At 42.4% G+C, this 19,415-nt stretch overlaps 1 protein-coding gene across 2 annotated transcripts in view; it reads right to left on the bottom strand.

Moving 5' to 3' along the window:
• ccnd2a (cyclin D2, a) overlaps window positions 1–19,415 on the bottom strand; it is a 42,174-nt gene that overhangs the window by 13,549 nt on the left and 9,210 nt on the right. The window contains exons 4-5 of one of the 2 annotated variants that reach the window (XM_068059089.1): window positions 14,688–14,836; window positions 4,118–5,143 (exon numbers count right to left, since the gene is read on the bottom strand). In XM_068059089.1, the coding sequence (XP_067915190.1) occupies window positions 5,033–5,143; window positions 14,688–14,836 (260 nt within the window). In that variant the 3' untranslated portion in view covers window positions 4,118–5,032. Of the gene's footprint in view, window positions 1–4,117; window positions 5,144–14,687; window positions 14,837–19,415 lie in introns of those variants that run through there. The other variant, XM_068059088.1, reaches the window with a different exon arrangement.

The raw sequence follows: 19,415 nt of genomic DNA, 5'->3' as shown, positions 1-19,415 counted from the left end.
GCTGTTTTCTTGCATACTAACTATAGTGTGCAAACAAACAAAGCAGGATGAGGGAGCAGGTCCTGTCATATGCTTTCAAACCACAAGCATTAAGCAACACAAAGAATGGATAAATGTAATACTTCTCCAGGCAAACTAAACATGATCTCATCCTAAAATGACTCCTACCTTGAGAGATACTGTAGTCAGTACACGTAAAGCTTTCCGAATATCAACAGCACTCTGAAATACAAAGAGCTTGTGCAGATCCAATAGCTTTGCATTTCTGGGGGGGCTGATATCTACTTTTGGGATAGGAGGAATGCACAAGTGCTAGAATACATGGATCAGTAGCCTTTGCCACAGAACCCACTGAATTTCACATGGTCAGGTGAAGAGTCATAAGATACATGCCACTGCCGGCTTGGGGGTATTCTTGAGGCAGTCAACCCGCAAAGAAACACAGGCTATAGCTTCTTTATAAAAAAATTTCAGCCAGTCATCTACCGGTAATGTATATTTGGCTCAGGTTCAGGCCAAACCAATGCCAGATCCCAAATCGCAGCTGAGGCTAGAAATTCTTGATTTAGGGAATCCACATCCCTGTGCTCCTCACACCAATTGCCTCACAAAGGGTGGGCACAGGCTCTGCCCCAAGACTATTTTGCAAAATTCAGCCCATGGCCAAGACACAGCATATCCAAGTCTTGGTATAGTTCTGGTTGTTCCAGTAGACTCCCAGTACAACAAGAGTCCACTGGAATGGCCATAATTTTCAGTCCCACATTATGCCTCATGTATTGATCCACTAAATACAAAGTTGGCTCCATGCATCTATGTGCTTGCAATCGTTCTGAGATCGTTCTGGTTTGGGTTATCAAACTGATACCTAGATTAAGTCGCCTGAACCAAGAAGCTGAAACGCCAGGCATTGTCAATTCAAAGAAGAACAGTACAGCACAGGAACAGGGCATTCGGCCCTCCAAGACTGCGCTGATCTTGTTGCCTGCCTAAACTAACACCTTCTGCACTTCCAGGGCCCATATCCCTCTATTCCCTTCCTATTCATGTATTTGTCAAGATGTCTCTTAAACATCACTATTGTATCTGCTTCCACCACCTCCCCTGGCAGCAAGTTCCAGGCACTCGCCACCCTGTGTAAAAAAACTTGCCTTGCACATCCCCTCTAAACTTTGCCCCTCAAACCTATGTCCCCTAGTAACTGACTCGTCCACCCTGGGAAAAAGCTTCTGACTATCCACTCTGTCCATGCCGCTTATAACTTTGTAGCATCGCAGCCTCACAGCTCCAGAGACCCGGGTTCGATTCTGGGTACTGCCTGTGCGGAGTTTGCAAGTTCTCCCTGTGTTACGTGGGTTTTCGCCGGGTGCTCCGGTTTCCTCCCACAGCCAAAGACTTGCAGGTGATAGGTAAATTGGCCATTGTAAATTGCCCCTAGTGTAGGTAGGTGATAGGGAATATGGGATTACTGTAGGGTTAGTATAAATGGGTGGTTGTTGGTCGGCACAGACTCGGTGGGCCGAAGGGCCTGTTTCAGTGCTGTATCTCTAAATAAAAATAAATAAACCTCGATCATGTCGCCCCTCCACCTCCGTCGTTCCAGTGAAAACAATCAGAGTTTTTCCAACCTCTCCTCATAGCTAATGCCCTCCAGACCAGGCAACATCCTGGTAAACCTCCTCTGTACCCTCTCCAAAGCCTCCACGTCCTTCTGGTAGTGTGACGACCAGAATTGCACACAATATTCTAAGTGTGGCCTAACTAAGGTTCTGTACAGCTGCAACATGACTTGCCAATTTTTATACTCTATGCCCCGACCGATGAAGGCAAGCATGCCGTATGCCTTCTTGACTACCTTATCCACCTGCGTTGCCACTTTCAGCGACCTGTGGACCTGTACGCCCAGATCTCTCTGCCTGTCAATACTCCTAAGGGTTCTGCCATTTACTGTATACCTCCCACCTGCCTCAGACCTTCCAAAATGCATTCTCACATTTGTCCGGATTAAACTCCATCTGCCATTTCTCCGCCCAAGTCTCCAACCGATCTATATCCTGCTGTATCCTCTGACAATCCTCATCATTATCCGCAACTCCACCAACCTTTGTGTCGTCCACAAACTTACTAATCAGACCAGCTACATTTTCCTCCATATCATTTATATATACTACAAACAGCAAAGGTCCCAGCACTGATCCCTGCGGAACACCACTAGTCACATTCCTCCATTCAGAAAGACACCCATCCACTGATACCCTCCGTCTTCTATGACCAAGCCAGTTCTGTATCCATCTTTCCAGCTCACCTCTGATCCCGTGTGACTTCACCTTTTGTACCAATCTGCCATGCGGGACCTTGTCAAAGGCTTTACTAAAGTCCATATAGATAACATCCAGTGCCCTTCCTTCATCAATCATCTTCGTCACTTCCTCAAAAAACTCAATCAAATTAGTAAGACACGACCTCCCCTTCACAAAACCATGCTGTCTCCCGCTAATAAGTTTGTTTGTTTCCAAATGGGAGTAAATCCTGTCCCGAAGAATCCTCTCTAATAGTTTCCCTACCACTGACGTAAGGCTCACCGGCCTATAATTTCCTGGATTATCCTTGCCACCCTTCTTAAACAAAGGCAATTCACAAGAGAAGGATCAACAACTTAATGTAGAGCATTTAATGCAGTAAAATGACCCAAGATGCTTAACAAGAGCCATAGCAATAAAATAAATTTTTACACCGAACCACAGGAGGCAAAATCAGGGAAGATGACCAAAAGCGTGATCAAAGAGGTAGATTTTCAGAAGTATCTTAAGGAGAGAAAGGTAGAGCGGCAGAGAGGTTTAGGAACAGAATTCGTAGGTTTAGGTCCAAGACAGCTGAAAGCATGGTCACCAAAAGTGGAACAATTAAAATCAATGATGCGCAAGAGGTCAGAACTGGAGTACAGAGATCTCGAAGGCTTGTTGCATTGGAGGAGGATACACAGATAGGGGAGAGGCCACGGAGGAATTTGAAAACAAAGATGAGGATTTTAAAATTGAGGCAGTGTCAGACAGGGAGCCAGCGAGGGTCAGCAAGCACAGGGGTAATGGGTGAATAAAACTTGGAGCGCATAAAGGTAGGGGCAGTAGAGGTTTGGACGAGTTCAAGTTTATGTAGGGTGGAAGGTGGGAGGCTAGTCAGGACAGCACTGCAATACAAGTCTAGAAGTAACAAAGGCATGGATAAGGGTTTCAGCAGATGAGCTGAGGGAAGATTGAAGTCAAGCAATGTTATAGAGGGGATAATATTAATTAAATAGATAATTTGAACCCCCATAATGGTTGAGATTGCCACAATCTCTAGAACTAGGAAACACAGATCAAGCTTATAAGATGGTAGGTGCACAAAGACTTTAGTGTAAACTGTTTTAAACAGACAGTTGTTAACATGTGCTGCAGGCAGAGGGAGCTTAATAGTACAGACAAATTTAAAGGAGAAATGGATAGACATGGTATTTCCTGTGTGCAGTGATATTTAAATATGCAAAACAAAAATAAATTAAACAAACTGCAGCAATAATTTCCCCCACTGGTGTCCAGCACTGTTATGGGCTAATGAGGGGGGGGGGGGGGGGGGGGGGGCAGGAACTTGTGATGAAAGGTCATTGACCTGAAACGTTAACTTTGCTTCTTTCTCCACAGATGTTGCCAGACCTGCTTAGTATTTCCAGCACTTTTTGGTTTTATTATAAAAATTTCATACCCTGGATACTGCTGCAAGCAACCCAGGAGAAAAATTATAGGGTATTAAAAAAATTGTGCATTTTCCTAATTTTCTTTGAATATCCTTTTATTTTAGTTATTAAAATATTGGAGATGGGGGAAAAAAGCAGTTTCTTTTCCTGGTTGGAGTGGTTGAACCTGGAGGTCATGTGATTAAATCTCCAGGAGAACATCCAACCAGAGTCGGCAACCCTTAGAATGGACATAACCCAGATCCCAGGAAATAGGTCATGGTCAGTGTGGGCACGGGGTGGGTGGAATTCCCACCTCCCACCCCACCAAATTTCATGCCCATTATGACAGACAAGAAAATTGCCCCTAATGTGCTTTTTAATATGAGAAAAGACAGACTACAATTAACAATGATCAATTAATTTTTATTAAACTTTTCACTACCAGTGATTAATCTGTTTTACATATTTGACTTTCATTTTCCCCTTGTTTGCTTGCTGGTGTGTGTTACTATCATGCTCCCCTATGTGAGCAAGTACCACTTTTTGGATGGCTGCATATTCAACTGGAAAGCTCCCTGGAATCACTACATACGAATTAAGAGCCCCTCGAGCCTGCTCCGCACACATATGTGACAACACTGATGGAGCTGCTATAGCATGAGGGATCTCATCTGCTGAAATCTTTGCGATACAAGGTAGAATTTTCCATCATTTGTGTTATGCAATAGCTCTGACTGCTAACCACCTAGTCCCATGCTATTCCACATGTATGGCTGCTGGAGGGTACCTCATGATGGCCACATACCTACATGAGTATATAACAGTTTGTATCCATGAGGTTGCAGAATGGTCCCCTCATGATTCCCTGTAACCATTTTCCTAGCAAGTTGAAGCTGGCCACAGCTATATCTTGGGCATTTGGCTTCCAAAGCCTGCAATACAGGAGTGAGTACTCATGAAAGATTCTCTACCTCCATGTATTACCTGCATAACAGAGATTCTAACTACAACTGGCATTGCTGTGTACTCAACGGCAAATTAAATTACACGCAACCATTAGGTAGCCTAAATGTAGCACCTTCAAATGCCATGGATATATAGGCAAGTGACTCTTCAGTATGAACGTTGTGTTTCAACAAGTTTAATTATCATCCTTGGAAGGCAGCCTCATGACAGTCTGTATTCCCATACGTTAAGGAAGTGCTCTCAGCATGCTGGACCTCTACGCTGTAACATTTGGCTCCTCCAATACCACTGTAAATCAGTGCTTAGTATTTTTCCTTGTGCTCGCTGCTCAATATCACTGCAAACTTCTCATTAGGGTGTAACTGCGCTGGTGCCTGCATCGAGTGGGAGTGGTGATGGCTGGCGTGCAGGTGACCCAGTACTCTTTGGTTGCACTTCGTTGACCACTGGGTTCAAATTGATCTGTGAAAAGACGAGGTGATTCATTAGCTGTATATAAGCACACTTATTTGGATATTACTTGCAGTATTATACACATGTGCACAATGCCATGCAGGCTCCCACCTGCTAAGACTGAGGCACACATTATTTCACCACATGCACATTAAAACTTAAAATTGTGGCTGGGAAGAAAAGAGGGCCTATCACAAGGAATTGCCAAGCCCCTGACTGGAAAAACATTTGCATGCTAGCAGACAGTGTTGGAACAAGGGACCCAGTCCTTGCTTCACTAATACACAGAAGTGGTCAAACCAGTTTAATCACATGGCTAACTGACTGTTGAGAGTCTTTTTGAAATTTAAACTTGCTGAGAGAAAGAAACTCAGAAAGCTGTTTGCTCCTGGACAAACACCTCTCTCCTGTCTTCTCCTATCTCTTTCTCACAGAACGGAAGACCCATTGAAGAAACGTGAACTCAGAGAGAAAAGTCTCCTACGTGAAAAAAGTTTTAAGAAGAATACTGGGCCCCAATGAAAAAGAAGAATAGTCTACAATCAAAGATTCTAGGGCGGGCTGGAAACAGAAACAGTAAGAAACCCCCTTCAGAGACCTCTCCATTTTATTTTTCTTCTGCCCCTATTCGCATGTGTGTATTGTGTGCATGCTAGCATGGGCGCGTCCTATATCCGTAGGTGTTAACCGAATTAGAGTTTAAGATTTAATAAATTTCACTTTTCTTCTTTAAACCCAAGAAAACCTGGTGTGCTCATTTCTTTGCCTTTTGAACAAGGATTCATCAAGGGGTGTTGGGGGGGGGGAAGCTCAAAACACTGTTTAAAAATCAAACCCTGTTACAATAAGACCAGGTGAAGACAGTAAAAGACCCCCAGATACCTTTTTCACCTGGTCATACTAACGAGCAATATATAAGAACACATTTATGATCAGTAAATACATGCTACATAATCAGTTCAAATGCTCCAAACTCTGTAGTTCCAAGGCCTTCTAGCCATCACCTCTCAAATAAAGCCTGGCTCGGGTATAAAATTAAAACCCGACCCAGGCCAGAGTCCTTTAACTTTTTTAAATGCCCGACCCAAACCTGACACGTAGTCAGGTAGCCAGGTTTTACTGCAGAGTGTAGAGTCTGGACTGCACATTTCCCACCTTGACATCCTGAATGTTCATTTGAAGATTACTTCCCGGAGCAAGGTAGCACTGTTCACGTCCAGCGCAGCCCGACCCGAGCCTGAATGCTGGACCCAGAAGACAGACCCGATCCTGACACGTCGTCAGGTCTGGTTGGGTTCGGGTCAGGTAGCCACGCTTTACTTCCAAATAAATCAAAATTGCTTCCTTATATATAGGGAGTTTTTTGTGGTCATACTACACAATACCTGATGCAGGTTGGGCCCTCCTGTTATGTGCCAATCTTGTTTTTAAAAATAAGGGCAGTGGGAATTTAGGTGATCATTTGGCACTTCCTGTAATCGTTATCTTTCCCATCATGGCACGAGCAATGTAATTTTCATAACCTGCTCCTTTCGCTTCTTAGTATTTTACGCATTGCATTCTTGCTAATCAGAGAATGGTTACAGCAAAGGAGGAAGCCATTCAGCCCATTGTGTCTGTGCCAGCTCTCTGGCACAGACACAATGCAACAGCAACTCAACCAGTTGCTTCGCCCGTAGTCCTGCAAATTCTCTTTTTAGGTGCTTATTCAATACCCTTTTGAAAGTCCCAATTGTATCTGTCTCCACCACACTCCCAGGTAGTGTATTTCAGATCCTAACCACAAGCTACGTAAAAATGTTTCCATGTTGGCATTGGGTCATTTGCCATTCACCTCAAATCTGTGACCTCTGGTTCTTGACCCTTCCACCAGTGGGAAGGGCTGCTCTATCTACTGCATCTAGACCCATGATTTTGTACCAAATCTCCTCAATCTTTTCTTCTCCAAGAACACGGCACAGTGGCGCAGTGGTTAGCACCGCAGCCTCACAGTTCCAGGGACCCGGGTTCGATTCTGGGTACTGCCTGTGCGGAGTTTGCAAGTTCTCCCTGTGACCGTGTGGGTTTTTGCCGGGTGCTCCAGTTTCCTCCCACAGCCAACGACTTGCAGGTGATAGTTAAATTGGCCATTGTAAATTGCCCCTAGTGTAGGTAGGTGGTAGGGAATATGGGATTACTGTAGGGATAGTATAAATGGGTGGTTGTTGGTCGGCACAGACTCGGTGGTGTATCTCTAAATAAATAAACACCAGCTTCTCCAATCTCTCCACAAAACTGAAATCCCTCATCTCTGGAACCACTCTCAAATCTTTTCTGCACCTTCTCTAAAGCCTTCTTATGCTTCCTAAAGTGTGGTGCCCAAAATAGGACGCAATACGCCAGTTGAGGCCGAACCGGTGTTTCTTAAAGATTCATCATAACTTCTTTGCTTTTGTACTCTATACCTCTATTTATAAAGCCCAGGATCCTGTATGCCTTTTTAAACACTTTCTCAACCTGCCCTGCCACCTTCACCAATTATATACCCCCAGGTGTCTCTACACCTGCACCCACTTCAGAATTGTGCCCTTTATTTTATATTGCCTCTCATCGTCCTTCCTACAAACATGCACCACTTCACACTTCTCAACATTAAATTTTATCTGTCGCATTTCCGTCCATAGCCTCTTGAAGTCTCTATCGCTATTGTCCTCACAGTTGACAATACTTCCAAGTCTGCAAATTTTGCCCTGCATACCCCCAAGTCTAGGTCATTAATATGTATAGAGAAAAGTAGTGGTCCCGAGTAATGTTTGGGTCAGGGCAGTCATTTTTGCATATAGAAAACCTTGCACCTAAAGCTTTCCTTAGTGTTGTTTTATGACCTGTGCTATTAATTTACGGCAATATTTTTTTTCTAGACAGTGTTCAAGTTTTTTTTTCTTTCATGGGATGTGGGCATTGCTGGCAAGGCCAGCATTTGTTGCACATTCCTAATTGCCCTTGAGAAGACTGTGGTGAGCTGCCTTCTTGAACTGCTGCAGTCCATCTGGTGCAGGTACACCCACAATACTGTTAGGAAGAGTGTTCCAGGACTTTGATCCAGCAACAGTGAAGGAACAGCGATATAGTTCCAAGTGAGGATGGTGTGTGGCTTGGAGAGGAAACTTGCAAGTGGTGGTGTTCGCATGCATCTGCTGCCCTTATTCTTCTAGGCGGTAGAGGTTGCGGGTTTGGAAGGTGCTGTCGAAGAAGCTTTGGTGAGTTGTTGCTGTGCATCTTGTAAGTGGTACACACTGCTGCCACTGTGCATTGAAGGTGGAGGTGTGAATGTTTAAGGTGGTGGATGGGGTGCCGATCAAGCAGGCTGCTTTGTGCTGGATGGTGTTGAGCTTCTTGAGTGTTGTTGGAGCCTCAGTCATCCAGGCAAGTAGAGTGTATTCTATCACACTCCTGGGTTCTGTCTTGTAGATGGCAGACAGGCTTTGGGGAGTCAGGCGAGTTAGTTGCCGCAGAGTTCCCAGCCTCTGACCTGCTCTTGTAGCCACAATATTTATAGGGTTGGTCCAGTTCCATTTCTGGTCAATGGTAAGCCCCCAGGATGTCGACAGTCGGGTATTCAGCAATGGTTATGCCATTGAATGTCAAAGGGGTGGGGTGGGGGGGAAATGGTTAGATTCTCTCTCGTTGGAGCTGGTTACTTAGTTTAGAGATACAGCACTGAAACAGGCCCTTCGGCCCACCGAGTCTGTGCCGACCATCAACCACCCATTTATACTAATCCCATATTCCTACCACATCCCCACCTGTTCCTATATTTCCCTACCACCTACCTATACTAGGGACAATTTATAATGGCCAATTTACCTACCAACCTGCAAGTCTTTTGGCTTGTGGGAGGAAACCGGAGCACCCGGAGGAAACCCACGCAGACACAGGGAGAACTTGCAAACTCCACACAGGCAGTACCCAGAATTGAACCTGGGTCGCTGGAGCTGTGAGGCTGCGGTGCTAACCACTGCGCCACTGTGCCGCCCACTTGTGTGACGTTCCCAAGCGCCTGCCGGATCCTGCATGTAGCCTCATGCAGTTCAGTCTTTTAGTGACAAATTCCCCACACTTGTTAGAGTCATAGAGTTATACAACACAGAAACAGGTCCTTCGGCCATCGTGTCTGTGTCGGCCATCAAGCACCTAACTATTCTAATCCCATTTTCCAGCACTTGGCCCGTAGCCTTGGTATGCTATGGGCGTTTCAAGTGCTCATCTAAATACTTCTTAAATGGTGTGAGGCTTCCTTCCTCTACCACCTCTTCAGGCAGTGCGTTCCAGATTCCAACCACCCTCTGGGTGAAATTTTTTTTCCTCAAATCCCCTCTAAACCTCCTGCACCTTACCTTAAATCTACATCCCCTGGTTATTGACCCCTCCGCTAAGGGAAAAGGTTTCTTCCTATCTAACCTATCAATGCCCCTCATAATTTTGTATATCTCAATCATATCTCCCCTCAGCCTTCTCTGCTCGAAGGAAAACAAACCCAGCCTTTTCAGTCTCTCGTCATAGCTGAAATACTCCAGCCCAGGCAACATCCTGGTGAATCTCCTCTGCACCATCTCCAGTGCAATCACATCCTTCCCATAGTTTGGTGCCCAGAACTGTACACAGTACTCCAAGCTGTGGCCTAACTAGCGTTTTATACAGCTCCATCATAACCTCCCTGCTCTTATATTCTATGCCTCGGCTAATAAAGGCAAGTATCCCATATGCTTTCCTAACTACCTTATCTACCTGTGCTGCTGCCTTCGGTGATCTATGGACAAGTACACCAAGGTCCCTCTGACCTTCTGTACTTCCTAGGGTCCTACCATCCTTTGTATATTCCATTGCCTTGTTAGACCTCCCAAAGTGCATCACCTCACACTTCTCAGGATTAAATTCCATTTGCCACAGCTCCGCCCATCTTACCAGCCCATCTATATTATCCTGTAATCTAACGCTTTCCTCCTCACTATTTACGACACCACCAATTTTCGTGTCATCTGTGAACTTACTAATCATACCGCCTATATTCACATCTAAATCATTAATGTACACTACAAACAGCAAGGGCCCCAGCACCGATCCCTGCAGTACACCACTGGTCGCAGGCTTGCACTCGCAAAAACAACCCTTGACCATCACCCTCTGCCTCCTGCCACTAAGCCAATTTTGGATCCAATTTGCCAAATTGCCCTGGATCCCATGGGCTCTTACCTTCTGAACCAATCTCCCATGCGGGACCTTGTCAAAAGCCTTACTGAAGTGCATATAGACTATATCAACTGCTTTACCCTCGTCACCGCCTCAAAAAATTCAAAGTTAGTCAGAATCGATCTCCCCATGACAAAGCCATGCTGACTATCCCTGATTAATCCCTGCCTCTCCAAGTGGAGATTAATCCTGTCCCTCAGAATTTTTCCAATATTTTCCCTACCACTGATGTTAGACTCACCAGCCTGTAATTACCTGGTTTATCCCTGCTACCCTTCTTAAATAATGGTACCACATTCGCTGTCCTCCAATCCTCTGGTACCTCCCCTGTGGCCGGAGAGGATTTGAAAATTTGTGTCAGCGGCTCTGCAATCTCCTCCCCTGCCTCACATAGCAGCCTGGGATACATCTCATCTGAGCCTGGGGATTTATCCACTTTTAAGCCAGCCAAAAGAGCTAATACTTCCTCCCTTTCAATGCTAATATGTTCAAGTATATCACAATCTGCCTCCCTGATCTTTACACCTACATTGTCCTTCTCTATAGTGAACAAAGATGAAAAGTAATCATTTAAAACTTCACCTCTGCCCGCCGGCTCCACACACAGATTGTCACTTTGGTCCCTAATGGGCCCAACTCTTTTCCTTCTTATCCTCTTGCCCTTAATATACATAAAATGCCTTAGGATTTCCCTTTATCTTGTCCGCCAATGTTTTTTCATGTCCCCTCTTCGCTCTCCTAATTACTTTTTTTTTTCTAAGTACCCCCCTACACTTTCTATACTCCTCTAGTGCCTCCACTGTTTTCAGCACTCAATCAGCCATAAGCCTCCTTTTTTTAAAAACTGATCCAATCCTCTATATCCCTTGACATCCAGGGTTCCCTAGACTTGTTGGTCCTACCCTTCACTTTAATGGGTACATGGTGGCTCTGAACTCTCACTATTTCCTCTTTGAATGACTCCCACTGATCTGATGTCAACTTTCCTACAAGCTCCCAGTCCACTTTGGCCAGATTCTGTTTTATCATCTTAAGATCGGCCTTCCCCCAATTCAGTCCCATTATTTTTGGTCCATTTTTGTCCTTTTCCATAACTACCTTAAATCTTACAGTTATGGTCACTATCCCCGAAATGCTCCCCCACTGACACTTCTACCACTTGTCCGGCTTCATTCCCTCAGATTAGGTCCAGTACTGTCCCTTTTCTTGTAGGACTATCTACATTCTGGCTCAAAATGCTCTCCTGTACGCATTTTAAGAATTCTGCCCCCTGTAAGCCTTTTGCACTAAGACTATCCCAGTTAATATTGGGGAAGTTGAAATCCCCTATTATTACCCTGTTATTTTTACCCCTCTCTGAGATTTGCCTACATATCTGTTCCTCTATCTCTCCCTGACTGTTTGATGGCCTGTAGTACACTCCCAGCCAAGTGATTGCCCCGTTTGTTTTTAAATTCTACCCATATGGCCTCATTTGAGGAACCTTCTAAGAGAGCATCCCTCCTAACTGCAGTAATTGACTCATTGATCAACAGTACAATGCCACCTCCTCTTTTACCCCCTACCCTGTCATGCCTGAAGGTTCTATACCCTGGAATATTGAGCTGTCAGTCCTGCCCCTCCCTCAACCATGTCACTGTGATAGCAATATCATAATGCCATGTGCTAATCAATGCCCTCAATTCATCTGCCTTACTAGTAAGACTCCCTGCATTAAAATAGATACAACCCAGCCTTGCATTTTTCACGTGCCTCAACAGGTCTATAGTTGCTCTGCCTTCCAGACTGACTCATTTTCTCTTCTATATTTGACTGTGCATCACCCCTTACTGTAACTCCACTCTGTATCCCATCCCCCTACCAAATTAGTTTAAACCCCCCCCCTCCAACAGCACTAGCAAACCTCCCAGCAAGGATGTTGATCCCATTCCGGTTCAGGTGCAACCTGTCCAACTTGTACAGGTCCCACCTTTGCCATAAACAGACCAATGATCCAGGAAACGAAAGCCTTCCCTCCTGCACCACCTCCTCAGCCATGCATTCATCTGCTCTATCCTCCTATTCCTATACTCACTAACACGTGGCACTGGGAGTAATCCAGAGATTACAACCTTTGGGGTCCTGCTTTTTAATCAGCTACCTAGCTCCATAAATTCTCGTTGCAGGAAATCATCCCTCTTTCTACCTATGTCGTTGGTACCAATGTGTACCACGACCTCTGACTGTTCACCCTCTCCCTTCAGAATGTCCTGCAGCCACTCCAAGACATCCTTGACCCGAGCACTAGGGAGGCAGCATATCATCCTGGAGTCTCATTTGCAGCCACAGAAACACCCGTTTGTTCCCCTTACGATTGAATCCCCCAACAGTATGGCTCTCCCACTCTTTTTCACCCCCTCCTGAGCAGCAGAGCCAACCGTGGTGCCACAAACTTAGCTGCTACTGCTTTCCCCTGGGAGGCCATTCCCTCCCCCCCCAAACAGTATCCAAAACGGTATATCTGTTTGAGAGAGAGGGATGGCCAAAGGGGACTCCTGCACTACCTACCTGCGCCTACTACTCCTCCTGGTGGTCACCCATCCCTTTTCTGCCTCTGCAGCCATTGCTTAACATATTCGAAATTGTTGTGTCCTTCCCACTCCACCAAAAATCTAATTGTGAAATTCCAATACATGCTGCCAGTACCTACAAGGCCCTAAGCTGGTACATTTGGGTTTTTTTAATCAATTGAGCTATTATCTACAGATATTGTAGGCTCCATAGCTACATTAGCAAATCTTTGGACAGTTGTTATATGGATTTTAGTTGGTCAGTTGCATGAGAAGTGTTAAAGGATTAACGCAGGCATGTAACTGCTTTCTTTTATTCTTGAGAATGCAGTAAGGACATGTTTTAAAACTGCATGCTTTTTGTTATTGGGTCATAATTTATGAAAAATGAGTGCAGGCATTAAAAAGACTTTGCCTCTACATCTATTTCTTGCCAAAATTAGCAAATTAAGAAAATATACTCTTAATTCTCAAGAACTAGTAATTCCTCAATCAGTGGTGATAAAAACCATGCATGATGTATACTTTATACACATTTTATGTTCCACAGCTGTAAGCTAAGTGCTACATTGAACAGTATACTTAATTTTGGACAGCAAAATATTGAATGTAGAGCACCATGTCTGGAAAGTATTGTCATGCTAAAACTATGGCAAGACTGCACAAGTCTACAGAAACACTTTGTGATTATCTACCCTGCCAAATTATAGACATGACATGGAAGCATCAAATTACTTACCAACTGATGCAACACATAGCTGCTGCACTTTAAAGTAACTAGAATTTAATTAGTAATAGCCAACAGGAATTTTTTTTTAAATTTATAATAAAGTTGAAAAGGCTGGAAACCTTGAATATAGCAGTTGGATATTTTTCCTCCCTATTTCTCAATGAACTTTTCCACTGATGTAATAAGATGAATCTCAGCCATCTTCTGTGCATCATCTTTCACCCCCACACACTATCTTCCAGCTGAACAGTCCATATGAAAATCAGGAGTGCCACATCAATGTAAACATTTTCTGAAGTAGATGTTAGAAAAATGATCTATGGCAGTCCAAGCAGCAGACAGCCAGCCCTAGGTTGCACATATTTAAACTACAAATCTAACACTCTTAAAATCACATTTTAAGGATTCCAAATTTCTGATAAGTACAATGACTGCATCGTTCCATACTTGCATTCCAGCTGTACTGTGAGTAGCTAATTAACTGCATGCACATCATGTGCCCTTAATCACAATTAGACACTGATGGGAGATCAAGCAACTAGAAAGAGAACACCAAGTGGTTAAGCACAACATTATCCTTACCTCTGAGCATGCACACTTTTTTCCAAAATATTTTCCACTAGCACCTCTAATTTTTTATATTTATTGTATTTATATATTATGCAAAAAAGCTAACAAATGCAGTACAACTAAATCACTATACCTACGTTTATAAAACTGGAATGGAGACCCAATAATTTGAGTCTTTACTTAGTAAAAATCTATTGCATTGTAAGGATTTTAAATTATTCAAGATATGAAATTCACTGCTACACCCAAATAAAACCTCTCTCGCTTTCCCTTTGCTTTTTCAAATTGATTCATTTTAACACATTACCTGAGGTGATCTAAATCTGCAAGTACCCTTAAATATAATGTTCCAGGAGTTCCACCCTGCAATTTAACTCTATGTGGATTTGAGGTCAAAGATTGAACATACTTATGGACAAGATATTGGTTGCCAACCATCTGTCAGTGCCTCTGAATAGCGTAACAGGATACTCACCACATCTGTGCGTGAGATCTTGGCCAGGAGATCTGTCAGGTTGTCACTTGAAAGTGAACTGTCTCCAATATCAAGCTGAAGTCCACATACTGCTGCCCCCACACTTCCAGTCGCAATCATTGATGGTGGATACATGGCAAATTTGAAGTCTGCAGGGTCAGGCATAACAGAAGTTAAAAATTTTGAATTGTACTTGCTCTCAAACAAAGCTATAATTTTTAAACCAATGCCTCACCCTGACTTTGAACACACATCTCATTCATAAAACCGTATCTGAGCAGACGGATCGAAAGAGAACTCTCATTATTTGCAACATACTTAAGAGTCAGAATATATGGCCAGCTTTTCAATAAAATTACATCTTAGAAACACTCTGATCATGGAAGTCAGAATAAAGAGCCACAATGCCCCTGCCAATTGACACTGCTGTAGGTCTGCTTCCACGTGTGGTCACATGAACGAATTTCAATGCCCAAAAACCTTGTAAGCTCCTTTAATGTCATTCACAATGCAAATGAGACAGCTAGCAAATGGCCAGAGGCCCAGTGTGACTCATGCCTAGCTTCCAAAAGACTTGCATTGCTTCCATCTCCACTCTTCCTTTCCTCCATAATAAGCACCATAAACTTGGCTATCAAAGCTCCACATGTCCTCTCTTTGTTGTGCAACAGGCAGTGATTTGTATCAGTGGCTCCTATTTTTAGCATATTAATTAACTACTGCAACTGTTGAGGCAAGTGTCTCCAACAGGAGAGTGTAGCACCATTGTTTAAAACCATCTCCTCATCTTTCACTATTGAAAATCATGGAAATGACCTTCTCACTGATATGAATTCAAGCGGACATGTTCACAAAAGGATTTGGGGGGGGGGGGGGGGGTGGAAACGGCACCAATTTCACACATGTGGTTTGCAAGCTCACCCGACCAAGCTAACAAGGAAGTTTACTTTAAAGCGAAAAGGGCTACATCATTGTGGGTCACCTAGATGTTTGTGTGTTAGGATCAAGAATAATTAAGTAATGATTGGACTACAACACAACACTAATTCAAAATTACAATATTTTAGAAGGATTGTTTTTCTAAAACGTGAATGCCTGTAAGAATAAAATCTTCCTGCTACTCTATGTAGTGTGATTAAAAATCCAGAGTCTGCAGTTCTATTATATCTATATTTATTCTATAAAACATATTGGGAAATAACAGTATATTTAGCATACTTCTGTATATGTCACAACACATGCAAATTTGCATCACATTAAAATAGATATAAGAAAAGTGAATTTGGAATGCACAGAAATTCCCCTCGCAACAAATAAATTTTTGGACACAAGAGTCAGAATGTTTGTAATCGAAGCGATCTAAGCAATCACACTCCAAAACAAAGGCATGATATTGCATTTGGGTTCTATACTGCAGCCGGGTGAAAAATTAAATTCTGAACAACCTCATCCACCATTAACAGCAACTAGACTTTTGTGGCCTTAACCGTACCAGCAGAACAATATGGTGCATGATATGGTATAAATGTTTTTCTTACAGTACTGCACTCCAGCCAGCACAGTCACAGATACAAAACAACTATAAAATATTAGATGCTCCTCAGTTGGTAGCTCAACATTGATTAGCGCCCTGAAATCTGCAAATTTGCCTGACCAAACAACAATTTAAACAAGTGGCTAGAATTTCCAGCCAAAAACATGCAAGATGACTGTACTGGACCTTCATCTAGCAAAAATTTAACTGATCATTCAACTCATTTTCTATTTGTGGGATCTTGCTGTGTGCAAATCCAGTCACATTTACCTATACAATTACCTCAAAAAGTAATTCATTGACTGAAGTGCTTTGGGACACAATAAATATCAACTATATAAACCAAATGCTGTGAAATAGTTAAGGATAAAAGTGAAAGAAACCTAAGAGTACTTGTAGACTCTACATGAAACATCCAACCAATGCAGATCAAACAAAGAATGTTAAACTACATAGGTAAAACAGAATTAAAGTCAGAGCAAGTCACAATCAAACTGTACTGTGCTCCAAGTCAGACCTGAAATACTGTATCGCGTTCTGGTCAACAGGTCACAAGGATGGTACTGCAGAGTAGACCCGAAGAATGATCTCTAGTGTCAATGGTCTGAATTATGAGGAAAGACTTCTGAGACACGATCTTATAGAGACAGACATGACAAATTAAGGGACTGGACAAGCTAAACCTGGATTATTACTTTAAATAAAAGTGCAACAATAGGACAAGTCCACACAGCTTTTTAAAAAAAAATCAAAGAGGCAAATTTAGGAATATTAAAAAACTATTCTTCAGAGAGCGCGATCAACAGATGGAACAGATTCTCAGAATTGAACAATGTAGCAAAAATCAAAGAAACATTTAAGAAACATTGGAATGTTGCAATGTTGGGGGTTCAGTGGGGGTGGAGGGGAGAACTGTAAGATGCCTCTGGATGATGAATTAAGATTGGTTGAATGACCTTCCCTAACTGTAATTATCTTCTGATCTTGTAAACAAAGTTAAAACACAAAGGACCATCAAATGGATCAACCAAACTAAGAGTAATTTACAATACGGTTTTACTTAAAATGGCATTCTCTTCAAAGTCATGCATTATCCCCCCCTTTTCATTCCAACTGCAATATTTACAGGTAGTGGGCACTGCTAATGTACAGTAGAATATTGCTAACATGTGGTTGCTATATTCATCAGAAAGCACATTCAGGGCTGAGTTAGAGCTTACTATGTTTAAGTTACGTTATCAGTTTACAGAACAAATTTTGTGCCTGAGAATGTGGAAGGGGTTCTTGTCCTAGGTAACCTACCTGTAAAGATGTAAAACCTTCCCTGGACCCACTCTTCCAATCTAAGATTGCAGATTGGAATTAATGTGTAAATAATAGCCTGGTACGACACCACTCTGCTAATGCATTGTCCTATACCTCTCCAACTGGGTTTTGGGAGGGGGGGGAAGCAGTATGATGACTAACTCCACATACATCTCTGTCTGAGCATCAACAGCTGAAACAGAAATTCAAAGTTTGCATCAAGGTAACAATTACAAATCTGTGTGCTACCCGGAATTACCTCAGCAGTCACGTTGTGAACTAGTGTAAATATGACACAAACATCGACACGAGATTATTGGTAGTCACAATGGTTAAAGAGGTCTAAAAATCCAGCTTTTGACTCGCATGTAATTGAAAGAATGTTCCGGAGACTGTAATTAATGCGAGATCAGAGTCAAAGTAAACTGTTTTCCTAATGCAGATGCCTGCACTACAAATATCAAAGAAACAATCAATCCACTGTGCATCATATTTCATATTCATAGGCAGTTAGATGGTGTATTGGAGGGGATTTTAATTTTCTATACAAGGACAAACCAGATGGCCCACGGTGTGTGGGTTTAATAGCATAATACAAACTTATCAGCATCTTTCAGACAGTAACGGACAGGTAGCTTTAAAACTCAATTATGAATGTTAAATCTCTGAGCAGGGACCCAACTTGTGTAAGCAGGTCACGCTACACATCGCCTATTGTTATAGTTATTGGAGTGGTCTTTGAATTTCGTTTATTACATGATACAAAACAAAAGCCATGGTATTGCTTTCTACAGGATTATCAGCCAGTTTTGGAAATATGCCTTATCTAACTGGCTTTTTTTTTAAATTAATTAAAATTCATTAAAGGATTCTATGCTAAATTCTAGCTTCATATGTACTACTAGTGATAAAATAATCTTTTCTTTGATTTTATTTTAAAAATTCGAAGAGTTGATCGAAGATAGTTTCCTGTAAAATTAGTGTGTATAAATCAGTTTATAAATCTTAAGTGAGAGAAACATGCAGCACTATCAACCAACACTGAACAAAATTGACAAGAATTAATATGAACTTTCTGCAAATAAATATCAAAATATACATTAATGCCAGTCAGTCAATCTCCCACGACTTTGGAAACAAGAAGTCAAAACCAAGTATATTCTTCAGGTAAGCAGTTGCAGGGAGGAGCTAACTGGACCAGGGCATGCAGACATAATATTTTCATTCTGTCCTTATTTGTATGTTTCATTTATGAATTTCTATGCCCATGTTTCTAATAAAAATTGCCTATGTAAACTTGTTGCACTGTAGTCATAGCTTTCCACTAATGGGGGCACTACAGCTCCTTCACTGATAGGATGGTATAATTGGTGTGACAAGCTTACACAGTTTCCATTATCGGAACATAGGAATTTGTAATGGAAAAGTTGACAGGGAAGGGCATGCTGACACAAGATTTTTAATATAGATAAGTGAATGATATAAATAAAAAAAATAAATAAAAGCTGATTCAAAGATCTAACACAAAACCCTTGAAGAAATTCTCGAATAAATATAATTGATGTTATAATCCAATACAAAAGCAAAATACTGTGGATGCTGGAAATACAAAAAAAAAACAGAAAATGCTGGAAACACTCAGCCGGTCTCTGAGGAGAGAAAGAGAGTTTACATTTCAGGTCTGTGACCTTTCATCAGATGTTATGGTACCCTGCACAATATTGTGCCCAATTTCATACAAACCAAAACAATTTTGCATCAGCAGTAGCAGAGTCAACATTTACATCAAATTTTTGAAGTTTGCTTCAAAGCACAATCAAAGCCAACCTGAGGTTCATTCTGGTTCACTGCTGCAATCACACGTAACTTCCCCCAAGTTATCCTATCTA

The sequence above is a fragment of the Heterodontus francisci genome, chromosome 27 (assembly GCF_036365525.1).
Source record: "Heterodontus francisci isolate sHetFra1 chromosome 27, sHetFra1.hap1, whole genome shotgun sequence".
NCBI classification, from domain to species: Eukaryota; Metazoa; Chordata; class Chondrichthyes; order Heterodontiformes; family Heterodontidae; genus Heterodontus; species Heterodontus francisci.
Note: the sequence above shows the minus strand (reverse complement) of the source record. Positions and strands in the feature narration are given on the sequence as shown.